At 34.4% G+C, this 27,285-nt stretch overlaps 1 protein-coding gene across 1 annotated transcript in view; it reads left to right on the top strand.

The window, feature by feature from the left end:
* Positions 1–27,285, top strand: part of ASPH (aspartate beta-hydroxylase) — a gene marked incomplete at its 5' end in the record, with an annotated part of 111,566 nt that overhangs the window by 29,263 nt on the left and 55,018 nt on the right. Inside the window, 12 exons of the mRNA XM_081996271.1 lie at positions 13,104–13,193; positions 14,124–14,198; positions 14,407–14,568; positions 15,745–15,804; positions 17,248–17,304; positions 17,796–17,840; positions 18,579–18,614; positions 22,074–22,112; positions 23,496–23,540; positions 23,746–23,787; positions 25,251–25,301; positions 26,291–26,335. Coding sequence (XP_081852397.1) covers positions 13,104–13,193; positions 14,124–14,198; positions 14,407–14,568; positions 15,745–15,804; positions 17,248–17,304; positions 17,796–17,840; positions 18,579–18,614; positions 22,074–22,112; positions 23,496–23,540; positions 23,746–23,787; positions 25,251–25,301; positions 26,291–26,335 — 747 coding nt within the window. The remainder of the gene's footprint in view (positions 1–13,103; positions 13,194–14,123; positions 14,199–14,406; positions 14,569–15,744; positions 15,805–17,247; positions 17,305–17,795; positions 17,841–18,578; positions 18,615–22,073; positions 22,113–23,495; positions 23,541–23,745; positions 23,788–25,250; positions 25,302–26,290; positions 26,336–27,285) is intronic.

Consider the following 27,285-nt stretch of genomic DNA (forward strand, 5'->3'; position numbering starts at 1 on the left):
TTGAATTCAATTGTAGATGCTTCAGTAATAGAACTAGATAGCCAAAAAGTAGAGGAAAACATCTACTATGAGAATTCTGTTTAATGAAGTTTATACCAAATAGTTAAAATACACATTCATAATCTGATAAAGGTTCGAGTGAAATACAGAAGGATTGTTTGAACCATGAGAAAGCTGCAGGCACTGAAATAGGTAATGGCTACATCAGTGATCAGTAAATTAGTTTCACTTGGGTTAAGGAGATGAAATGCAGGCCAAGAAAGTTCTGATTTGATGTCATGAAAGTTCCTTGTTGATTGTTTTAAGTGTGTGGAATTCTGTTTCAAAACAATTACAGTGCGGATAAAGAACTTGTAGGAGGAGAAAAAGGGGAGTGGGGGGAGACATAGGGTAAATATTAACAGAAAATAACTTTCTAGAGTGTTTAGTTTCTGGAATATAGTTTTTTTTTCAGAAGTGTTCACTCTTGCTTGGTGGTATTCTTGTTAAGTTAACAATTAAGCCCTCACCAGTGGTGAGCAGAGCTGTTTAAGCTCCCCTAAAGTATGGGGAAGATGAGTTTGATTTTAATGAATTGCATTAATTGTGATTGTAAACAGGACTTGGCTAGCAAGGGTGGTAATAAGATTTAGATGAGTTTTCAGCTATACCAGCATGGCAGTTTTAAAAACAAATAAACAGAAAACCCAAAACATTTTAACAGCAAAAAGGTTAAGCTGAATATGATATCCAAATAAGCAAGGAAAACTGAACTGTGTCTCAACATAGAAGCTTCTGTGTTCCCATAAATTGTTGGAATTAGTTGAGGAAACTGAAACTTAAATTTTTAGTTTGATTTGTGGTGACTATCAGTTATATAAAATACAGTCAGTATATTTTGAAAGAAGTCCAGAAAACTGTTAAAAGTAGTTTTAAACTGTAGATAGAAAACTGTAGCAGCTTTGCCTTTTGATATTATTTTAGAATAACTATTTTAGAAGGCAAAGCTGCCACTTCCTACCTACGGTTTTTTGTTTGAGAATTTAAAATAGGTGCAAATTAGTAACAAACAATGTTTTTAATGAACATATTATATTGTTTAAGTGAAAGGAACTTGCTAGGTTTTGTAGCTGGTAAACAATGAAAATTGAGTGATTTTATGTTAAATTGGACATGAAGCCTTCATTAGCTACCTTTGTATTCATTACAGGTCATTTATATTAAATTTTACAGAGCTTCGTAAGTAAACATCTGTGACTAAAGTAGTCTTCCAATTTGGGCAGCATTCTTAGAAATACATGTGATATTTTATCAACATGCGAAAAATGGCAAAACAAATGTTTGGTATTTTAACTGGTATTTAAGGTATTTTATAATACCTTCAAACAAAATACTGCATTAACTTTTGTAGCATAAGCTCTTGCTTGCTTTGTTGTGATACTAATGTAAAGAAGTAGTAGAGAGGGAGAAACTTAGTACCCATATATCTAAAACGGCTGAGAACTTACAGAAGCTTTGAACCCCAGATTTCTGTGACCATCTTCAACAATATTTAATTTGAAAGTCAGACAGTTTTTTATGGGTGGGAGGGGGAATCACAATGCTCATAATATATAGAATAACTTAGATTGGGATAAAATAAACAGAAAATTGCTTATCTGATGAAATTCTTATTGTAACAACTTTTTGCCAGTACTTCCCCACTCAAAACAAAACAAACAAACAACAAAAACCAACAAAACCAAACCACAAAAACCACAAGCATTTTTGAGATCATGTTCAGTCTTCAGTGAATAAGGCTTACCACCTGTGGGTTTCTTTTTATGGTAATTTTGCATTATTAGTCAGTGTCCATTGACTGGCCGCAGAGGAAATTGAATTTTTATGACAGTTATTCATATATGTAACAGTTGGATGGAGGGGTAGAAGAAGAATGCATTGAAGCATTAGAAGGATTTTAATTTAATTTCATGGTCAGATGGGTGGGGGGTAACCACCTGTATTTTAAACATAATTTGATTAGTATTTGAGAGCTGGGGGGAAGCTGTTGTGTACAGCTCAGTCGTTTTGGACAGATGCATTCTATTTTCTGTATTCAGTTGCCATCAGTTAAGCAGCTATCATACTGGTGGCACAGCAGCATGAAATACATTAAATACTGTCTTTGTTATGGTCAGTTAGGATGGATTCCTCAAGATGAGGCTAATGAAGGCCAGACTTGCTTGTTGGTTTCTTGTATCTTCTCATACAAGGTGCAACTTACGCATCTGTGGCTTCAGAAAAGAAAATGCTTTCTCTCCTGTGTGTCTGATTTGAATTTTTCTCCTAATTTTAGAATTAAATAAGCAAGAGATAGTAAGCAAAAGATAATAAAACAACTTACTGAGAATGAATTGAGAGTATTTTAATTTTTTTAGCTTTATGAATTAAAAAAGCTCTCTTGCATTTGCAAGAGGATTACAGGCTTTGGTATGCCTGACAATCTGTGTACAGGTAATGAGTTCAGTTTAAGGTAAGTGGGGTGCTAGCCTTCTCTCAATAAGCTATTTTGTTTAGCGGAAGACCTTATATGTCCAACACAGCATATTATAAATGCAAAATAACAGTAATAATTACATGCAGGTGTGTATGCAAACAATCATAGTTTTTTCTGACTTGAAATTCTGGAGAAGGAATACAAAAAAGAGAGAAAAAAGGTTGATAACTGTTTTGGCTTACAGATTTGTATTTCCTTTTTTAGTTCTGCAGTTTGAACATCTTTTGCTAATTTTCTGTGTGGTGAAGGAGGTTTTTGATGGGACCTCATGAATTAAGGCAAGAGTCTGAACACAAGCCCTAATGTTTAAAGCTTGACGCTTTCTGTTCTGTTACCCAGGCTTTGCACAAACTGCAGAAGGATAGCAAGTTCTGTCTGTCAGCCGCTTAGTGCTAACCCTGACCCTATGCTTTCTATGGTAAATGTGAAGTAGCCTCTTCCTTTTTCACATGTAAGTGGATAAGCCACCTTAATTAGCTTATGTTTGTTGTGTGATGCTGTCAGTTAAAAGGGCTTATGCAGGTAGATGTTGTGGTGAAATTGATTTATAGGAATTTGTTCATGTGGCAAAGCCTTTGGTATAGCAAGGTTATTGAAGTTTTCAGTATTATTAAACTAATAATATAAAATTTGCATATGCAAGAATAAACTTCAGGTTTCTCAATATATTGTTAAATATATGAATGTGAAACTGCTTAAGAGTGCTTTGTGTTGTATCTCATTTTTGTTTTGCAATTCTTACTTTTCTGAATAAAAATAGTATTCATATATTTTTCTTTTGATGCTGAAATTCTACAGCTGGGCTCTCACTTTGGGGTTCCTTTTGTGGAGGTTGTTCTTGAAGATTTTTATGAGGAAAAATAGAGGAGACAACTGGATTTTGTTGCAGAATTGGAATACTGTGTAATATTCTAAGTTTCAAAGAATCATTAAAGATACTAAGTTATCTACTGTTAAGCATTATGTAAAAATAACCACTTTGACATGAATATTTAATTTTTAGTATGACTATTTAAAGCACTTATTTGGAAAATACTGCAAACCTATCCAGCTATGTTAAATCTGAAGTCTACTTTTTAATTCAGTGACTCCAATAGTAGCCATTTCTGAGAAGCCATTATAACACATAATTTATAACACATCGTTATAAATTCTGTATTTCTTTTTGTATTTCCATCACTAGACATCTATAATGTAGGACTGAGTGGAAAAAAAGGAGGAGCTTAAAAACTAGCTCAAAAAAAGTGTAAAGACACTTGAATTGGAATTTAGTGTAAGAGTCCACAAGTTAGGTTACATGATTCATAAAATTCTGGACATTGGTTGTGTGCCCCACGGCTGTAAGAGCCTTAGTCTTTGGCAATGAGTTTACTTCGATTTCATCGCATGCTCCAGGACATTGCTGTTTTGGAAAAGCAATGTGTTTTGCAGCCATGTCTTGCTTCAGCCTGTTTCAAGTTCGCAGACAAGACTTCCCTGTGCTGTAGCCATTGTAGAGATCCAGTCCAGATGGAAATCCAGATGCAGCAGGATTTCTGTCTTGTGATTATTACATAATATTAAGAGTTTGAAATATATTGTTCTACAGACTTTTCCTGTAAATGTGTCTATTCATAATATGTTAAACTATACATGATTTATGGAATTATGTCATGATAACTTGCTGAGAATATGAACACTATTCATTGTATAAAAGCAGATTGAAACAAATTACTGCCTGCCTGAATGTTTAACAAGTGAAATACCAGTAATCAGTGAACAAGTTATTTTGTAGTCTTTCAACATAGTGCATATACTTTAAAAATAATTTCAAATATCTGTATCATAATTTTTGTGTGTACTGGTCTTTGTAAAACTTCTTGTTTTCCCTGTCAAGACATGCTTTTAAGAGTGTATCTTAAAATACCGTAACATTTAATTTTACTATGAAAAGAGGGGAGGAGCTCAAAATACGAATATGGTTTTGTGCAACTTTCGAGTACCTTTTATTATTTATATTGTCATTGATGCTGTAGTATAAGAAAGTTGGAGTCTATTCTTCATTTTACATGAGAAAATCATTTACTTATTGTTCCACACACTGCTTAGAAGTAATAAGATTGAATAATGAATTTTGTCAAGTTAGAACTCTGGACTTCAGCAATGATGGTAATCTGTGAGGGAGGAGCTTGAAAAGGTTTTCATATCCCAGGTCTGAGTTTGTAAGGAAATTGATGTAAAAATTGTATTTTTACCTGGCTAACCCATTTTAAAGAAATCTTGGCCCTCATGTCAGTGCTTGATACTTTGAAAACATGTAAGGTAGGGATTAGATGTAAGATGATTAAAATTACTTTAATGGCCTCAACAGTGTCTCAACATTAGGCTTCTCATTCAGACACGGGAATTTCTTGTCTAGTTTAATAAGATTATGCATGAGTTTTAAAAATACATTTCCCATAGCTTTTCTTAACTTTCTGGTTGGTTTTTGGGTAGCAATCCACATGATTTTTTTGTGGTTAAGGTAGCTGTGTTTGTGGAGTTAAGGTCTTAATCCACAGCAGCACGATGGTGATAATCCAGTCTCTTGGTATAATATAATAATCCAATCTATGGTATTAGGAAGCTGAGGCTAATTCTTATTTGTATTTAGGGAAGGCTTTTTCTTTCACGCCTCTTGTGGAACTAGGTATAAAGCACAGTCAACATGCTGAATGACCTCCGTTTCTGTTGGCTAAAATGGGGAAAGAGGGCAGCACCTGACTTTGGAGTGTAAGGTTTATTTTTTTTTCAATAAAAATCTTAACAGTCTTAAATAGTGTTAAGTAAAGCAGTAAGTGTTTTAACAAAAATGAAATGGTGCCTGCTTTTTGGAATATGAGCAACACCTTTGTTAAAACACATTCTCCATTGGATAAAGAAACAGAGGTTGTAATTCATTGTAAGAAAATACTCAGTTTATATAATCTACAGTACATAGGTGCTTGAAGATCTCATCAGTTAATATAGTTATTAAATATTTATAGAATTTTATAGAAATAAAAGCTAGTGGGTTTCAGAGAGAACTGGCATAATACCTAGCAGAGAAATCAGCTGGGATATTGGTCATAATTACATGTCTGGAGAGAACTGAGCTAGCTCTAAGAAGCATTTCAAGTAGCATGCATCTGGTAATGTGGTACTTTTCTTGGATTAATTAGTCTTCCATCTCAGTACTTGCGGTGGTCTTGCTACTGAAGATGATTTATTTTTAATGAGTTAACATTTGGTATCTCTCCATAGCATTGCAGTGTGCTATAAAGATAACTTTTTACATGGCATGGCAGATTGGATAATTTTATGTCATGTTTGTTGAACATCACAGATATGTTCGTAACCTATTTCCATTTTGCAACAAATCAGGTGAGGAGCCAGGAGGGGTAGCCAAGAAAAAAACTAAAGTCAAAGGTATTTTTAACATTCTTTTTCATGTGGAACTTTATGCAGATAATGATATCTGAAATGCATGCGCATTGTAAATACAGATTGCAGGTTTTAATAATGTTTACTAATACTAGCTGTGTTGGCTAAGTGTTGTCTAATGATGCAGCAAACTATTATCCTCCCCATTTTTCATTAATTTTTTTACTACTGATTGTAGTTTAATGGCAATGTGAGTACTTTCCTAACTAGAGATTATATTTTGTGTTTGCAAATTTTTTTACAACAATTGTCTTGTTTGGTTTATGTTAACTTCGTATTCTGCATGTTTAAAAATGTCCTGATGTATATGCAGATTTTGTTCTGTGTGAAATCCTCCTTCGATTATCTTACATGAATTCATGATACTACTACTATAATGTAATTGGACTTGAGCACCTTAATTTCTGCTTGTCTGTACTTAAATAGTTTCATCTATGTCTTTCTACAGAAGGAGAAATTTAGGTCAGGTTCAGTAACTTCCTCTTTAATATTATTTGCAGGTTTCATTGCAGTGATGAAACTTATAAATTTTGCAAAAGCTTAAAGTAGGATAGCTTGCAACCGATTTATGCTATATATTTATTTGTAAACACATTGCTGTATGAACAGGACACAGTAGGCTAAATGTGCTCAGTGTAACAGAGAGACTATCAAAGCTAATTGGCCTAAGCAAAACACCAAACTACCAGGTGTACTTCAGGTGCTTAACTTCTTAGATGTGCTCAGTTATCTCCACACAGCATGGTGCTATGTAAAGAACACAGTCTCTGTTGCATTAAAGACACTTAGACTTTAATGTGTTTTTTCTATCAGGATGTGAAAAAGGCATGCTGTTTGTAATACAAAGTCTTACTAGGAAAAAAAGTGCATTTGCTGAGGGAAGCTCTAATGCTCATATGAATGTCTTTTCTTAGCATCTTGCATGCAAGTTGAAATTTTTAGCATTTGTTCCACATTGTGCTTGGTATGACTTGGTTGGAAATTGTGTGTTTTCAAGAATGTAATAAATGTCATTTAACAATTAATTCCTGAGTTTTGGATTATTTTTCAATGTTTGATATGAAAATGAAGGAATGGTGTGATATATTTCAAATGCTTTGTGCCAAAAAACAGTTGGAAGGAACTGTGATGTTATTCCTTTTAGACTGAGCTGTGTGATTGTATTGTTACTTGCAGAAATGTTACACAGCAGTTAGAGGCAGATGTTACAGGAGAAATCTTGTCACTTGCCTGCTTTTTACCTCAACAGACTGCAGTTTCTCTCAAAGGTCTGAATAAAAATAGAGCTATTGTATTTTATATATAAAATCTTCATTGCATTTTATTAACATGGGAGTATTAGTTTAAAAGTTAAATACAAATACTGCATACAGAGACTTAATAGAAAAATTTCTAAATCTTATTGAGTTAAAAATTCCTTATTTTGGCGAATGCTGCTGGTACTGACAATGTTTTTCACAACTGGGGGCAAAGTGGAAGAAAATATTGAACAATTCAAGGATGCTGTTCTGACAGTTCTGATATATTATCTAGACACCATGTCACAGCCAAATGTGAATTGAAATAGAGAAAATAAGCACAATAAATACTTTTTTCTTTGTTTTACTTTTGGAGTTGTATTACTAATAGTGCTATATATGGAAAATCAAAGATGTAAGAATTAATTTACAATTTTTACTTTGATTTCACTGAATATGGCCAAACCAAGTTAACCTTTTTGGAATTGATTTAATTCACCAGGGCATTGCTGTGTCTTCTTAATTATTGTGTACTTACTTCTTTCTTTTGTAAAATAGATACTTAAGATACATTTTTAAGTCTTGGCCTAATTGGAGGTAACAATGTCAGTAGATGTTGTAGCATACATTTGTGTAATTATAAGACTTTCATTTGTGGTTTTAGGAAGTTGAGAAAAGTGTGGAAAAAAATATCTTTTAGTGCTGCTGTTGATATATCAAGATCCTACAGTGGTCGTACCGTTGTCAAAGATCCAAAATATACATTGATTTTCATGCTCACAGAGAAAACTGTTTTTAACATTCTGCAGAAGTTAGCTAACAGTAAGATAATAGAGGCATGTTTTTCACTAGGTTAATGCTTTATTCAGATGCAGTTGCAGTAAGCTAAGGTTATTGGCTGGCTGCATGATTGAGATATTGCTAAAAGTCAGAACTAATTTGTTTAAATTGCTTAAAGCTTAAATAGTTAATTATACAAGTTTAAAATTGTCATCTAACAAACATTAAGTAAGAATTCGATCAAAGCTTTTATCAGTTGCTCATAAGATGTTTTCTGATCTAAGAATCGTTCTCTTATTGAACATTTCCTCTTTTTTAAATGGAAAACTAAAAAGTAAAAGAAGCAATTAAAGAACCCCTGAAGAAATTAAAGGAGAAGCAGGAATTCAAGAAGGAGGAAATCAAAGATGAGGAAGAAAAAAAGAAAGCCAGGAAAGGAAAAGATGCTACTGATCGAAAGGACAAGAAAGCTGTTGATATGAATAAATTAAAGAAAGATTCTGACAAGGCTAAAAGAGACAGAGGAAAGGAAAAGGAAAAAGGCCTAGACAAAAATGTAAAATCCAAGGAGACTACAAAAAAATCAGCCAGTGAAAAGGATGGTACTATTCAGGTGGGAAAAGACAAAGAAACAAAAAAGATAGTTAAAAACCCATCCAAGGAAGACAAGAAAGAAAAGAAATAAACAGAGTTCCAGTTGTGCTAATGAGGAACAAATCTCAAGAATGAGAAATTCAGCATATTTATGTGAATGTGGTAACTATGGCAATAAGAAGATAATGTTTTCTGGAAATAAGTCTGAGCAAAGGCTCCATATAATCATTTGTTGAAAACTGTTAAGCATATACTGGCATTGTAAGCAAAAGCAAAAATGTCTGCTGTGAAACTCAAATATGTACCTATGTTAATTTGCCTGGCTTTTCAATGTGTATTGAAAACTGAGATGTCAAATTGATGCCAATTACTTCAAGCATACTCTAAATCTGGTGGGAGTTTTTTCCCCTCTCTTTACTTTCTTGTATTAAAATGCTATTTTCTTGATGCAGGGATGAAAGTGTAATGTATATCAAATGCAAGCTTAAAAGCAGTATCAAGAGGATTATCTGGACTCATATAGTGGAGAGTTACAAAAAAAATTTCCATTTCACAAAAACAATCAGGAGGAGCATTAATGGAACATATTGTCATAGGAACTTAGCAAATAAATGTAAATTACTCCTTGCTAAACTTTTTTCCCCTAAGTAGACTGAAAAAACTATTTCATACACAAACACTCAAACCAACTTTAGTGTTGCATTTATTTATGAGACTTCAGTCTATACTCAACAAAAGTGTTGCAACAGTTTTATTTACTGATCCTGTGACAGTATGTTCTGCTTTTCTTCCGCCCGTTCTTTCTTTTTTACCTATGTTTAAGTCTGAAAACTTGGTTCATTGTCACTTTTAAGTTTACTGTATCCTGATTTTTTTTCTGAGTTTTCCAAGCTTCTGGTGGTGAATACTTCTGAAAATTAGGCCACCTATTTTGCCATTAATGGGTATTGCTGGATTCCAATCACATTTTAAGAAGTGATATGCTACTACTACTGTATTCTTGTTGAACTTGACTAGAGAACAGCTTATATATTTTTGCAACTACTGTTTTCTTCAAACAACACTTTTGAAGTATGTGATAGTTCTGTAAGTGAGTTCCTGTGTTAGTTTGCTGTTATAGCTTCTGTATTTTTAGCACTGAGGAATGATTTATCCAGCAGACTCATTAGAATAAACAAAGTTGCAAAACATTTCTGCAGAGATAATTCACTATATTATTGAATCTATACTTGCTTTCAAGTTTGTGGAAAATGAATATTTTTGAATTTTAATAGACATAATATCACTTAGGTGTTGAAATATTAATTGCACAATAAAATTACACAAGATTCAGAACAAAATTTGTAATGAAAATTGAAGATTTATTATTGTGATACTGCAGTATTGTTTTAAAGGAAACAAAACTAAGAAGTGAAATTGAGCATGAGTATACGCATGTGGGTGGTGGTGTAAGATTAAAGTCCTGAAGGTTGATTCTCTTCATGGTTTTGCTTAAATTTTGCATTTAACAGTTGGAAATACACTATCTCAGACTTTCAATACGTCACATATGTGTCTCTAAGATGCTTTGATCCCTAGGGGTATAAGATGTGGTAATAGGGTAAGATATAATCTGATTTCCTTCTTTTTTTTTTTTTCCCAGAGGAAATTATGAAAAATAGTTCAAATTAAAGTGGTAGAAAATAGTGCAGTAGCTTAAGATTCTAGCTATAATAATTAACAGAGATGATATACCAAGCTGTTTTCTAAATATTTATCTATGTGTGAAGAAGGAGGGAAAAGATGTGTGTGTTATGAACATTATGGTGCATAGCAGAAAACTTGACAGAATGAATATCTGATAAATGCACTTGCATAACGAGCGTTTTGGTTTAGGTTTCAGTGATGATAGACATGTTTATGCATCTTTGCTCTGATACGTGTTAAGGTACATATTTGGTAGAGGAGCACTCAAATCACACTTCTCAAGAATGGTGGCACAGTGGTATAGTGCACATCACTTTTTATTTTCTCCCCTAATGTGACAGAAGTTGTAACTGTCAGGGTATGAAATTTGGAATGAGTTGCCTTACTGATTAACATATTATTGTATCTGTGACCCAAAGTTTATCTGGTTTTACAAAAGTTTGTTTTTTTTCCAAAGAATGTTGTATTTGAGCAGCACTCCAAGCTATACAGATAGCCAAACAATAAAATGAGATTTTTGCCCCAGAGATATGTTGTGCTGTTGTATATCTCTCTGAAATATTATTGTCATTTACGTTACCACATAAACTAAAAGAATGCACCACACAAGTAAAACCTGTGTGCAACTTTATTTTGGTAAAAATATGAGAGAAAATAGTATCTTGCAAACAGTAAATGACTTAACATATTACATACTCAACAGGTTTCAATAGGAATCAGTGATAAACACAATGGATGTGTATAAAAAGCTGAAAGGGAAAGTTGAGAAATGTCTAAGCAAAACAAAGAAATACTCTTGCTAGTCCCTTCTTTCCTTTTACACACATTAAGGGCTTGTTGGCTCTGAATATCTTTTGAAACACTTTGAATCCATTTATTTTTCATGAAGCAGAGCAAGTGGTTGTCTGGAATTGGAGATGTGGGTTATCGGATGATACAAGAACTTCTTTAAAGAAGTGTATATGTAAGGAAAGTGAACTGAATTTGTGAAGGCAGGGTGGCTGTTTCTACACTTCCAGGTGCTGAAGTGTGAGACAATGGCTAATATAAATAACGGGGTTTATCTCCTTATGTAGTTAAAGATGATTGTAGAAAGAAGTAACTTCTTACTCTTGTAGCCATTAATATGAGTGCAACAAAAGATGAATGTAAGTCTTCATAATGTTTTCAAATATTTCAGTGTTTTTTTAATGGCAGAAGAAAATTGGCAAAAAATGAAGTGTAAATTTGGCTTTTTTCCTCTAGTTTCTGATCTTAATTCCTTAGTAGTAGACTCTTAGTTACAGTGCTTTTAGATATAGCCAAACTACTTATCTTCATGTAATTTAAATAATGTAAAAATGTGTAAGTGGGATTAATTCTGGTTTTCCTGTTCCCATTACTTTTATAGGGTAATGGAATGAATGTATGTTTTTCTCATGATGCGTAAAATAATAAAATCTAGTTCACACAAAGTTGTTTTGAGGTTAGTCCTGTTTGTATTGAGATATATTTGACTCCAGTAGAAACCTAGTAATTATTTTTTTAAAAAACTTTATTCACCTAAAATATACTACTTACATTGTTCTACTTAAAGTTACTTTTACAAGATTGTTACCAATACAGGAGTGTTCATTACAGTGTAGCTTCTGCTTTTTTAATATTATTTTTCTATTGACTTCCATGCATACAGCTCTTGAGAAGCTAGTTTGTTTTGGGCAGCGTGTGTTTTTGTTTAAGAATGTAGTTTTATCTTAGTTGATCTTGGAACTCATACCTAAATATGAACCTAGGAAAAATGATGTAGGATTATAGGAGAATTCTGTGTGGAAGAAACTTCAGGAGATCCTTATTGCAACATCCTGCTCAAAACAGGGTCATCTCAGAAGTATGACCAGGTTCAAATGAAACTGCCTGTTATCCAGTGTGGTCTTTAGAACCTCCAAGGATGGGAATGTACACCCTCTCTGTTCAGCCTTTTCCACTGATTTGATTGTCCTCATGGCGGTGGGAGTGTCTGGGTGCACGTGTGGAAGTTTTTTCTTATACACAGTCTGAGCCTCCCTTGTTTAAGTCTTGCTTGAATCCTTCCTAGAGGATGGTTGAGAGGAGGATTAGGCTAGTACCAATACATTCCTTCTTGGGGATGTGGTGTTTTAACATGCGGCATAATCTTTCAAGGCTATGAATTGTCTTTATCTTTTACTATGGTTTTGATCATTGCTGTTATTGGTTGCTTTCTTTTCATTGTGTTTTGATCTAGAAAGACTCTGTGGTATAGATAGTAAGCATCTTAGTGGTGAAATTCTCTGTCATACTTTTTCTGTAGTAGTTCAGTTGTCAAAAGAAACGGGAGATTGAGATTACCTTATTTTGAAGAAACTATAGTTCTCTTCCTCTAAGATTTAACAGATGAATTCAAAATACCTCTTCTCATTCTGAGCAGCACATTATATGGTTCAAATCAGTTCTTCATAAAATGTACAAAATTGATCATATGAAGCACTTTTTGCCCAAAGAGAAAATCAGTGGGAAAAACCTGCTGCGTATTTTTCTTCTGGATGCTGAATAGATCTTGAGAATAGCGTAGTCGTTTGTTCAGTTACTTTGAAATAAAGACAAGTACTTAAATTTCTGTCTCTCTTTCCCCCTCATTGTATTTGTGTTCAAAACATATTTGTTTACTATCTGAATACACTTCAGTCTTTGTATATATCACTGTATCAGGACAGCCCTTTAATTGTGATTAATCATTTGAATACGTTTTGGAGAGTTTAACATCAGTTAACTTAATTAAAACAACTTTCTTAGTTTATAATTGAATCAGATCAAAGAGAGCATAAAGTTAACTTTGTAACTGAAAAATGCAGGCCTTAAAGAAAGATCTGTCCCAGCACAGCCAACGTCACCGGAATCTGAGGAGACCATCCAGCCTGCTGAGAAGGCATATGTCAAATCAGGTAAGGCCTTCTGTAAACTGTAGGTTAAACAAAAGACATGATGCTTCATTTGAAATATAATTCTGTTTCCTCAGCATGCAAACTCATTGTGGTATTTCTTTGAGTAGCAAAAGAAATCTTTCATGTGTGGCTTATCCACTATAGTTTATTTAATGGGAATCACGATTGATAATTATATAAATCACTGAACATGAAAGTTTTATAATTTAAATGTATAGAAGGCACTCTTGTCCGCTCTTATGGTTACCATTGGAACCATGTCACATCAGAATAACTTTCTGCTGCAGTACAGTTGTGATTGCGATATGTATGTAGCAGTATACCCAGTTAGAATAACAAATGTGTTAGATCTGTGTTAACAGGTGTGTTAGATAACAGTCACTTGTCCCTGAAATCAGTTTGTGATTTATTCTGCTGTGAATTGCCAGGAGAAGACCTTGATATTGTAATGTTAGTATCTTATTTTCCCTGTTTATAAAGCCAACAAAGCTACTTCTGCAAGTGAAGTGACATATTTTTGTGACATATGACATGCTAGTGCTGCTGCCTAAATTGTAAGAAAATAATGGATGAAAGTGTTAGTAAAATAATTACTTAGAAGAGAATTCTTGGTTTGAGTAGTTATCTGAAGTTACTAATGTTACTGCCACTGAGAAAAAGATATGTGCAGAAAATCCAGTGTTGATAAATTCTTCCAGTTCATCGTCAGAGTGAACCTGATGTGACTGATGCAATACTTTCTATGTTGGAGAGTAAACCAAATTGTTTCTGTAATATCATGAGTTGCAGAGGCTTACCAAGTCATTCTCTATGGAACTTTGTGGAGTAGAATAAGAACTTTATGGAGGCTACTAAAAGCTGCAAGCCTTGAGCTATTGTTTAGACTTTGCCTTTTGCACTTAACTTCACTGCAATTTATAATCCTTTTAGAGCACAAGAATGCTGATGTAGAATTGGAAGAGGAAATTCAGTCTGTTCTTCATGAAGCTCTCCATTCCCAGCCTGGTAATGCATTAACACTTAGAAATCGTTGAAGAATTTATAAATACTGCCATAGACTAGACAAATCTCAGTCAGACAAGTCATCTGTCCCCTCCGTGTCCCCTTTGGAGACTAGTTTAAAAACACAAAAGGTGTGCTGAAGTCTGATTATTTGCTGGTAATATAATTACCAAAGAGTATGTATTGTCTAACAATCTGTATTATTGATTAGGAGAGAGACATGTAGACGCAGATGAAAGTCTAAATGACCAGTGGCAAGTGAAGGAAGAAATACATGGAGAACCTTTTGAAGCTCCTACAACAGATGACTTGCTCAGAGAATTAGAGAATGAAATGCCAGAAGCATATGAGATGCCAGACTCAGTTCAGAAAGGTACCTGGATGGCTAAATATATATGCAATTAAATTTTGCCAAAAATAAGGACAGATTAAATGGAAATATGTCTCATTAAAAACTTGGTTCTTAATTTCTACTTGCAATAGAGACTTAGCAAATATTAACTATAGCAAGTATTATATAGAAATTTTTTTTTTAAATCAAAATGGAATATTTTAATGCCATGTGTTTTGGAATCTGGGTAGCTATATATTATTGTTTACTTACTGCTATATTGGCTTTCAACCAAACAACTTAATCTGTGCTCCAGCTATGCATATCTCCCCCCAATAAAGGGACTTTTATAATATCTTGTATGGAGTCTGCTCCTGGACTTTCTAGTTTATTAAACTAAATTTTAAGAATTTATTAGCATAGCCTTTTGTAGACAGACTTCTCACTCTGATTTCCTTCCATTGTGGCGCGCTCAGATAATTATACATGACCTGTATTGCAAGTCCTGCAAAGAACATAACATCTTACAAAGAAGATGCTTATGTCCAGCTGCCTTGAGGCATTGACAGGATGAAAAAAACAGTTAGTAATCAAAATATTAAAGCAGAATCATGATGATCAAAATCCAACTTATTTCTTATTTCTAAAATATTTCTGAATGGTTTTTATCTGCAGTACTGAAAATTTTACATATATCTTATTACCTTTTTGAAAAACTCATGTAATGGATGTTGTCTGAAAATTTTGATTGCTGGAAGTATAATGAGATTCTTTTCTTCACAACTGAAGTAATTCTTTTCAGTCTGGGTCTATTACACCTCTTTGTTTCTGTATTCTATTCATCCAAAGAGCAAGTTAAAGTAGGGAAATAGATGAGATGTTAAAATTCCAGTTACTTTAAATCTTTAAAATTACTTTTAATGAAGTAAAAGGTGTTCTACTTTCTTTACATTTACACACAAAAATGTGGAGAGTCTTTTTTTGAGGAGATATGTATAGAATTTATGTGTGTATACACATTCTCAATGCTGTATATAAGAATACAATTATGAACTTTATTCTTTCAATCTATATACATATCTTGCTGGCATTAGAATAAATTTGCTTAGCACTTCGGTTTAGAAATTTGGCTGTTCTTGCACAATGTTCTGTTACAGGATTTGCAATATGCAATGAATTAAAAATTTTAAAATTTATAAATACATATTTGTTTCTCAGATACTGATCTTTTGGCAGATGATCTTGGACCTGTGGAGCCTGAACCATATGAAGCTCCAGGTATAATTTTGTTTTTCCAAACTCAGTAATATTTGTTTTCTGACTAAATGTAGCAAATGATATAAGAAAGCAAAATAGGAAAAGTTAGACTGGTTTAGTAATATATGGGTTTGAATATCTTTATTCCTCTGAACAACTGTTCTTGGTTGTCTTGGATATTTTTACTCTGAGATGACTGTATATTTGCTATGGTTCTTAAAAAGAAGGGATGATAGATATGGAAACTTTTGCTTTAATTTGTGCAAGAACTTCATTTCTGCTTTTTTATGTGTTTCTGGCTGTTGTGTATGATTGGGATCTGGAACATGTCCCCTTTCAAAAGCATACAATTTGTATGCTTTCCTTAAGGATTTTTTATTTCTTTTATGGCAATAATACTATCCAACAGTGAGTCAGCACAGAAGACTTCATTCTGAACTATTCCTGCACTGTCTTTCTGCACACCCTAATTCATCTTTAAAAATTTTTGCAAATTTGGCTGGACTAATCCAATTAGTTTATAGTCATCTTCATATGGTGTTTGATACCACGTACAATGGCATTAGCTCATCTTTCCCATTATGAAGAAGTGTTAGGTGGATATTACGGTTTCCCTGCTATCTGGTAAGTATTTTCTTCTGGATGGTGATAATCTTTCTTCATAGTACAGGCAGCCTCTTCCATTTGCATTAGACATTGATTTCTGTTTGGACAAGGCTGATCTTTGGCACAATGTTAGTTCTGGACTTTACAGTCTTATTTGATGCCAAATATGCCAGAAGAATAATTCTATTTATTTGATACAGCTAAAATGCCTTATTCTTGTCTTTATGGGAGATTAGTACTTTTCATTTACCAATTTAGAATCTGAGCTGTGATGCTTCCAAAGTAAAAGAGTATTTACTTTACCTTCAGTACCATGTGTTGCCAGATATATCAATACTGAGTATATTAGTAACATTGCAAAGAATTGTAGTCACAGAGGAAAATAATCCACATGTTTAGCTATCCAATGAAAAAAAGTAAATTGCTTTAAATCTGTGGTGCCAGAAGTGAATGTAGATATTTCTCAAGGTCTGATTTCTGGCCTTTTTCTTGTATTGTGTAGATCATCACCAGTGGTTCTCCTGCACGTTAGTAAAGAAGCTACTTTAAAACTTTGAGGATAGGTGACAATTACCTTTTTTATTCATATTAGAAGAACTATTGAAAAATATTCATGGTGGCTAATAATTGTCGTGGATCTAGTTTTCCTACTGAGGCTATAACAGCAGACTAGAAGAGAGGGTGGCCCAACACCTATTAGATTGTCAAGTTGCAAATCTCTGTAAGGTTTTAATTTGTCAGTTTTTGAATAGGGAGCTACATTTAGCTATTGACAGACATATGGATGCAAGTTAAAATAATCAAATATTAAAAATACTTTAATTTAAAAATATTTTTATTTTCATATTTAATTTACAGTTTCATATGAGTATGATGTGGATGTGGAAAAGACAGTAAGTGATCCAGAAGTGCCAGGTTTGTAAATTTTCATGACTTCAGATTATAATATAATGACTTACACTTTTTAAAAAATGTTTCAAAGTAATGTGTCACATTAACTGTTTAGTCAACAGTTTTAGTTTCAGATAACCCTGATTTTTGCAGCTATGTTACCATTACAGTTGTGAACACAACATTGCATGAATCCAATCCACAAATACTTATGTAAATATCTTCTTCTGTCAAGGATTCTTCCAGTCTAATCAATGTATTGTCAAAGACCTACTTGTATTCCTGATTTTATGCCTAAACACAAATATGCATGAACTTTTTATATTGTGTGATTTACTATGTAGCTCCTGGATGCGTTTTACAATCCAGCTGTTGCTTTCAAATAAAATGTAGTGTTAACTCAGGATGTTTAGTTCTGTTTTCTTGAGATAAATGTATGACCTTTTTGACTTCTCTTGTGCTATTTCACATGAAAATTTGATTAGATTATAAAATATTAAATATTCTTATTTAAGGTGACTCTGAGCTGATGCTAGAAGATGCTGTGGAACATTACACAGGTACAGTCTAAAGTTTTATTTCTTTTTATACAAGTTTCATTGAATTTTGTCCCCAAACCAAGACAAAAAAACTCTCAAAACACTGGAGCTTATAGATAGCATCAGTTCCTTAACAAGTTATTACATCTGTATTTTTATTTAAGTTCTGAAAAAATAGAAAGAGTTACATGAATAGTACTTTTCTGTAATGTCAGCCAAACAGGCAGAATATTGAGAGTTAACATTCCAGGAGAATAGATATTTCTATTTTAAATTGCATATAATTATTTATGTGGTTAAAAAGCAATCTGAATTTGCCAAAGATGTTGAAGTTAGTGTGATGTGTCAGGAAAAAAGTAGTATCTTTAAAAATTTTTTAAAGATACTAATTTAAAAATTAAAGCAAGCCATAACAAGCGAATTCCACAATTCCCCTGTAGAAGTTTGCTGTACGTAGAAATGATTTATGAGTTGCAGATAATTCATAGATGATTTCATTAACTGTAAAAGAAAAGCCTACTGATAGTGCTTTATTTTTAAATCTATCTTGTGATGCCAGAAAATTATTCAGTTCTTTTCACAGGATCTTTTAGAAATTTTCACCTTTGTTGAACTCTTACTAACTTCAATACAGTATAATATACTATAGTTTTGAATATATTTTTGTCCTGAATAAACTTGGTTCTGTATTATTTGTGTGTATTTACTGCCTTAAAATTCCATGAATTTTCGTACTGATTTTTTTTTTTCTTCAAACAGAGGATAGAGTGCATGGAGATTATAATGAAGACCATGGTATGACAACTGCTGTATTTAGTAAAATGATAGTATCAAACTCTTATCGTTAATGTGAAAGTGAAATTACTTTGTCGTAAAATTTTCCTTGCTGTCACATTACTTTGCAAGTTCTCAGCTAAGGGGTTTTTTTAACATTCAGATCCTCGTGTGTGTCAGCAATCAATTGGTCTTTAACACTGGAACAAGTGTAGAGTATGTACACAGGTTATATTCCCATATTGGTCCTTTTTGTCATACTTTGTGCTTCTGTGACAGAAGAATGTTGAAGACTTTGCATGCCCTTTTTCTTATGAAACCCTGGCCAAGTCATCTGTGGTTCATTGCATCTGTATAGCTCATTGTTACAGTTTCATCTTTTCTGTAACTACCAGTTCTTTGGAGAGCACTCTCTTCTAGTTTGATTTGGTTAATGATTTGCTAACGATTGCAGAGACCAAATCAAAAAGTAAATGAGAAGACTAGTGGTTGCAGTCTTGAAACAAAGGTATGTGGTTGTGATTTCTTCTGTGAGATGCTTCTAGGGACGACTGTACGTCAGAATAGTTAAGCATATTTTCAAAGCAGTCTTGTTTATTGTCCGTGTTTATGTAACCTGAGCAAAGGGCAGAAGTTCTTAACTTCAAAGTATTTGAGACAGGAAACCTTGAGGTTCATTCTTTGTCATCAGGAGGGAAATGCTGCCATCCACCGTTGGGATAGAAATCAAAATCCCATTGAAGGACTTTCAGTGGCCCAAAGGTGTATTCAGCCCTGTGTCCATGTCTTTCTCAGTTCGCAGAAAATAATTATTTGCCTCAGCTATGATGCCCTTGATAAAACATGTTGGGATCAATAGGATGGAAAAGCAAGAGAACTAGCGTTTTCCCTGGGTTAATTGCTCTCCTTTCCAGATAATACTTACTTTACAATCAGTTTCTAATCAAGAATCACTTCTCTTGCTTCTCGCACCTAGATATGAAGGAGAGGTGCAACTTTCAATCTTTACTTTTCATGCTCCTTCATATGTAGTGGTGACATGAGCAGAGAATGCTTCCATGGTCCCTACCCTCAGGAAGAGCCATCTATACCTACTTCTGGAGTAAGATGAACATGGAGGTTCCCAAAGTATTTTGCATCAGTTTTCCATAGAATCAGTTCCAAACGCATTTCATACTCTGCAATCTCTTCTCACCCTAGTACGGTAACAGTACCAAGGTAGGAGGTGATTGACAAAAAGTATTATTCTTGGCTACTAAATCACCAGGCATTTTTGCGCAGCAAATTATGCCTGCAGTTCAACATAATCTGTGACAAACCATTTTTCTTGTGGTAAAAGTTCACCTTTTCACAGCAGAATTTTTCCTTGCTTTCAAGTTCTCCCTTAAAGTCATTTTTCTTGTGAGAGAAAGCACAATGCTTCCTTTGTACTTAGAGGAACTTCATTTAAGACCTCCAACCTAGAGCAGCGTAGAAGAAAAAGACCAATCAGGTGGTGCATTGAGTGTTCTTGGCACTTGCAAGATTTGACTGATTTTTTTTTTATCCCCACCCCCCACATCTTGAGTGTTACATGAAATTACGAAGTTATTTGGAATTTCACTGTCTGTTCCAAGGGCAGACCTGTGTACAGGCACCCTTATGTCTAGGCACTCATCAGTGTCTCAGAAATAACCAGAGAAAATAATCAGAAATTGCTATCAGGATCCCTAGAAAAGATGAGAGACACCACTGGGGAAGACAGTCTAATCACACCCAGCCCTATCAGCTCATCTTATGTTGCCAGTCCTTTAAGGTTTGAGCTAACCAGCCAACCACGGATGTCTCTGAAGATGTGCTGAAAAATGTGAGGCTGTCTTTCTGTGACACACCATTTTTTCCTCCTGAGTTCAGTCTACCTGGTTTCAGGGCATGGGAGTTGTAATTGTTCATGAATGTGTGCTAGACACCATTTTAGCAATTACAGTACCTAGTTTTCATCCCTGTTGTCTCCTAGGCCATCTTTCTTGTACTTTTCGACATGCCTTTGATTGGATCAAAAATGAAACGGATTTACTTTTTTCTGGAGAAGAAAGGTTTTAGCATCTAGGCCATCATGGAGATAAATTTCTCTCAAATGTAAAGCTTGTGTTTTTGACATTAGCTCCAAAACTGCAGTTTACATCCACAAGAAGATTCACTTTAAATCTTCAGATGCAAATGTCTGAGAAATCGGCAGAAGTATAAGCTTCTCTATTCTGGAGTTAATGTATCTTCTCCATCCCTATCAGATGTATTTCCTCTCTTCTGGCAGACCCCCTGATGCAATATTTTCTTCAATCTGGGTGCTTTCTAGAGTTATCAGAAAGCTGAGAGGGCAGTGCCAAGATGATTGCTGGCCAGAGCAGTTAGTTTCTTTTCTTATTCTTGCTTTGTATGACTTTGTTCTTAATTCAGATCAACGACCAGCTCTATTAGGATTGCAGTTCCTGTAATCACTTCTACTTGCATGGTGTTGGGAGAAACTGCAGGCCTATGGTAGGCTGCGCTCACTTTGTGTGTCCGGTGTATTGAAAGAAACCACTTCTTTATACTTTCTGCAGTTACTGCTAATGCTAAAAGTTCTTCAGTTGAAATGAGTATATGTGCCCACAGTGAAGTGTGTAAATGGTCATGTAACTTAGAATACAGATACTCAGTTACTGGACACAACTTTCAGTAGTTTTATGAAGGATTTTGTACAGTTTGTAGCAATGAAACTAGAGAAAGGAGGCAAGTTTGAGTTTTTAATCAGAAATGAAAAGGTCTGGATTATTTTTAAGTATATGCTGTAAGAACTTCCTTTTTTAAAGGGATGGAGGGGGAGCCAAGTGACTAGTATAGTGCCTTTTAACATAAAAGGTACCTTTAAGATAAATAGTAGAAAGACTTTATTTTTTTAAAAATCTTATGTAAATAACCTTTTTCAGATGAAGGTTAGTACCTGTTAAGATAATGAAATTATCTAAAACACTGGATGAACATTGAACTTCTTTAGTTCTAAAATTCACAATAAATGTATATTGAAAATTCAGACAATTAATGGATAGCATTTTTTATATTTTCAGACAGTACCTAAAGTAATGAATATTCTTAACCTGTTTCTTCTTCAGAGTTACAGAAATTAGACTGGCTCTATACCCAAAGATCAGGAGTGTAGGTGAATTATAACAATTGTACAGAATGATAGCTTTATTGTTGTCATTGTTCTCAGTATTTCATCTGTCTAGATAGAAATGTTTGAAATATTAGCATTATGTTCACATTTAGTATTTGGTTTATGTCTAGAATTTCTACTACAAGCTCCAGTAACCATATATCTATTTAGGCCCCAAAACTGGAGAAGTCTTTGAGAGTTATGCATTTGTCAGTGAAGAAACTAACTGGATCCTTAACAACTGATTGTTTAGGCTACTTTGTGCATATCAAACTCCCAGGTACTCTTTTTTTCTTTCCTTTCAGAACCAAAACATGAAAAGCAGACTGAGACTCAAGATACAGGTATATACGTATATATATGTATGTGTGTGTATATATATCTGTGAGTGGGTTGTGTGTATATTCCCACACACACATCCCCCCATGTATATACAAATTATATATATTAAGCATATTAGACAGTCTTTGTTTCCTATGTAATTACAGTAGAAATACCTCTAAAATAAATGTTATTTGGATATAATGATTTTCAAAATCAGAGAAATATTTTAGTTAGTATAAAAATTATTAACTTAGTCTTGCTATTTATATATATTGAAATATGTAATCTGTGTGATCTTCAGTCACGATATATTGCCAGTTATGGCAAAGGTGAGTTACAGTCTGAGTAGTTATGAAGTTAGGGTTTTGATTATGAATGGAGACACCTTTTAATATACTGTCCTTGATGATTCATCTTTAAGGTCTCAAGTGACACAAAGTGGGGCATGTGAGGCTTTTTGTGGACATTTGAAACACAGTAGTTCAGCGTAGACACTCAGCCTGCTGCCTGCGATGAACCTTGCTAATAACCTTGTAAGCAGTGCTCAAGATCATTCAAAATTTACAGGCTGTCAATAATGACTCTGCTTTGATGCATACTTTTTGTTAGTGCCTCTGTCTAATTACCAGAAGCAATTAAAAATTATTTGCCTGCAGCCCTCTCTCTGGGTCCTGTATACTTTGTTGTCTTGATGTACCAGCTCTTTTGAGAGTCAACTCAGACAGCTAATTGAAAATGACACAATTGTTCAGTTCAGAATGAAATCAAGAAGTTCTCTAGTGTAAATAAATTCTAAGTATCTGTTTAACAGTCACCAGTATGATCATAAGCTTTAGAGGACAATCAAATGAGTTAAAAGGTGCCATACTGAAAGAAAATAATTTATTTTTTTGAGGAATCCATAATTTAAGTTGAACTTGCTCATTGTCTTCATGAAGGAAAGTAGGACCCACCAAGGAATTGCATGTTTATCCATATGAAAAGACTTTTAAAGTAGAACTTTATAGGGGTTTTTGTTTGGTTTTTAATATGTTTAGCAGATGGAGTTGATGCTGCAGAAGATGAAAGTGGGAGTACTGATTATGCTTAGAAAGATTAAGGAGTGTTTTTAAAATTTCAGTTTTTAAAGTTACTGTGTCTTAATCGAAACATTTGTTCAGAAGGCACAGTTTTGAAATATTTACCTAATGAATACAACAAGTCTTTAGTGAAACAGGGAAGAAAATTCAAGAAATAATTTCTTCTTTCCCCTCAAATTCCTCAAAGTTCCTGTTTGTTTATAGCAATTTACTGTTCAGTTAAGCATGTCTGTGTGCTAGCAATGTTCTTTTGTGTTATGTGTAAGTTTCATCAGCTGAGGGCTTGACCTCTTTATTGTTGTTCTGAATGCAATGTTTTCTTAGCTGTTGAGGACCTTCCGGAGGATGTAAATGAAGCTACAGAGCCAGGTATATGTTTTGTGATTGTGATCTTAAAGTGTTTTGATTAAATATATGCATTTTGAAATCTGATGTAAACACACACAAAAAAAAAAAACCCAAAACAAAAAAACACAAAAAACCCACCCACACACACAAAAAAAACCATACAACAAAACACAAAACAAAACAAACCGCATTAATATAATTTTTTTTTTAATTCTTTCTCTTGCAGATGAAATTATTGAAGATTTTGATGTTGATAAAGACCTGTCAGGTATGGGGATTTTTATAGTTTGTAAAAGAAAACATTTTTCTTCTGTTTATGTTTGTTTATATTTATTAGTATAATTAAAAATAAACAAAAAAGGAAGCAGAGAAATGTGATACATGGAATCATAGAATGGTTTGGGTTCGAAGGGACCTTTAAAGATCATCTGGTCCAACTCTCCTGCCATGGGCAGGGACATCTTTCACTAGATTAGCTTGCTCAAAGGCCCATCCAACCTGACTTTGAACATTTCCAGGGATGAGCCATCTACCACCATCCACAGCTTCTCTGAACAACCTGTTCCAGTGTCTTACCACCCTCATCATAAATAATTTCTTCCTTATGTCCCATCTATATCTACCCTCTTTCACTTCAAAACCATTGCTCCTTGTCCTGTTGCTACAGACCTCAGTAAAAAAAGTCTCTCTCCATCTTATAAGCTACACTTTAAGGCTGCAATAAGGTCTTCCCTGGAGCCTTCTCTTCTCTAGGCTGAGTAACCCCAACTCTCTCATCCTGTCCTCATAGGAGAGGTGTTCCATCCCTCTGATCATTTTTGTGGCCCTTCTCTGGTCCTTCTCTAACAAGTCCATGTCTGTTGTGTGCTGAGGACTGCAGAGCTGGATGCAATACTCCAGCTGGGGTCTCAGAAAAGTGGAGTAAAGGGGCAGAATCAACGCCCTCAACCTGCTGGCCACACTGCTTTGGATGGAGCGCAGGATACAGTTGGCTTTCTGGGCTTCATGCGCACATTGCTGGCTCATGCCCAGCTTTTCATCCACCAGGATCCCCAAGTCCTTCTCAGCAGGACTGCTCTCAATCCCTTCATCTTCCAGTCTGTATTGATATTGGGGATTGCCCTGACCCAGGTGCAGGTCATTGCATTTGGCCTTGTTGAACTTCATGACATTCTTATGAGGTACTTAGAACTTCAATTTGAGGAATGGAGTATGTTAATTTCTCACAGTAGTACTTAAAAAGATTAAGTTGTAAATTTTTGTTGTTGTGCTGGTGTCAGGGAATTTTAAATGAGTACTGGGTCAAATGTAATGTGAAGATTTGCTCGGAAGTTAAAAATATCATTAAGCAAGATTTTTTCCTAACAGTTTAGTCTGAGCACAGTGTGTAGGATTTGATGCTATATTTATTTAGGTTTTGCTTTTGAAAAATGTGTTCTACTAGAATTAAATGGGAAAGTAGACATTGTTTGAGATGAATAACAGTTGTAACCAAAATCACTTTTGGGGGGGCATAATAGTAGTTGAAATCAGTAACCGAGAGAAGTTAAGCTTTTGGACATGAAATACATTCAGTACCTTTCTTCTACTTCTAAGTTAACCTAGTTGGTTGTTCAGCAGTTAAGTCTCCCTTTCTGTTTGATGATAATTTGATTGGGTGGCTGGTGGCAAATAAAAGCAAAATTGTGAACATACTGTGTGTAACTTTCAACACTTATTTTCTTGTAACAGTAGAAAGTAAGCATACAGAAGATGTTGTGGCCACTGAACCAGAGGAATCAGGTTTGTATATTTTGCATGAGTTTGCTACTTAAAAAAACCACTAAAAAATTGAGAATTATAAACATCATAGAACAGAATTCTGTGCCTGCAATAAAAATACATTCTTAACTGTTTCTGCAGCTTTTTTCTTTTAAGGACAAACATAACTGTGTTGTTGGTATCTTGGGTTTTTTAATAGACAATATTTTAAGGGCTTACAGAGCACTCTTCAGTTTAGAAGCTGAGAATGCTCCCAGTTCAGAAAAACTTACAGCAATAAAAATGACCATATTAGGTCATGTGAAGCTGAAGATTTCTTTGCTAAGCTCTGTTTCCCACCAGCCAGTCAGTAGTGCATACTCTGGAAAGAGGATTATATGTAAGAAACAAACTGGAATGTCTCCACAGCTTTTAGCACTTTATTTATGGGCTTCCCAAGTCAGAGAATATATTTCCCTCTGTTTGATTCTTCTTATTGCCTACAGCCAGGATCCTGGCTATTATGAGTTCTTTTCTGGTGAGCTTGACTCCCTCCATGCATGAATAGGGAGCTATGTACAACCTTCAGTCTATTAGCAGTAATAGCATTTGGTGACATCTGACATGTCTAATTTAAACATACATAGGAAATTAAAAAGAACTGAATTTTAAAGTTAAATATTTCACAGTTACAGCTGGGAACATAGTAAGTGTATGAATGTTATCTAAGCCCATACTGTAGTAACATGTGAAACTGGGACATTTGTGCTTCGGATAGTAAAGTTTCAGAATTTTGAAGTATTGCTTCTGAAACTATGCAATCCCGCAATGTACTTGTCGGTCTACTTAAGTATTAATCTTTCCATGGAAAAATTCATCTGAGGAAAATTTGCATCCCACTTCTGCAAAAGTAGTATTACAGAAGAGTCTTGGTAGGTCACTATTTGAGCATAAGGGGAAAAAATTGCAGCTTTTTGTAAATATTTAGAGAACTGTCCTGTTTGAATTGTTTGTATGCTTTTGACTTACAGAAATGCCTGTTCAAGCTGAGGATTATTCAAATGATGATCTAGTGGGTAAGTTAATCTTAAGTGTTTGGTTTTTTTCCCAAAAAAATGAAGCTATAGCTGCATGGAAAGTTTGCAAACAAATTACTTTGTGGAGAGGATTGAAAGGATATCATTATTTATAATTTAAGGTTGATTTCTGGTTTTGAAGCAATAATTTTTACCTTGTGGTGTATACATGCTAGTAGTAGTTACTACGTTATATGGAAGCATTCCAAGCAAAAATGTGAGCTGTTTTAATTTACAACTGCATTTTTAATGCTTTCAGACAGCGCTAGATACTGTAAAGGGGAATATAAAAATTTCGGGTTGCAAAATATATGTGTAGTTCCTTTCTAGAGTAACTGATCATGGGTGGTGATACTGTCACTTCTCTGTGTATCAGGCAGATCTATTGCAGTCTGACTGCGGCATGTTCTTTGGCCACTGGTCTGGAAACAGGACTGTTTTCATCATGCCATCGCATTTTTCTTGACATAACTGATTTTAAGAACAAGAGTGCTTCCAGCCCTTCCATCTGTTGCCTGACAGTAGTAAACATAGAGTTTACCCAAACCATTTTTAGACTAGCTAACCTGCTTCTAAATTTGAAGATTGCATATTGTTACATTTCATCTGCTTTTTGGAGTTATTATTGCACGTTGCTAGATGGTTCTTTGTAACAAAGTAGTTGTGTGGCATGAAACACTGAGCTGTATCTCTGGGCAGTAAATCACAGAAGCTGCTGTCTGGGAGCCCCAAGAGCTCTATTTCTGTTCTGTTCTGATTAGCCTGAGCACCTTTCTGGGTTAGTTTAGCTTCTGCATATTGCAAAGATTTTAAGTTGTGTGGTGCCCAGGTAGTTCTGTGGGGTTTTGTTTTTTCTTGTGGAGAAGGAAACATGTATTTCCTTCCTGGGCATACCAAAAGTAACCACAGAAGTGAACACAGGCCTTTGTGGTTGCCCAGTACAGATTGGA

The sequence above is a fragment of the Phaethon aethereus genome (assembly GCF_964289735.1).
Source record: "Phaethon aethereus genome assembly, chromosome: 2".
Taxonomy (NCBI): Eukaryota; Metazoa; Chordata; class Aves; order Phaethontiformes; family Phaethontidae; genus Phaethon; species Phaethon aethereus.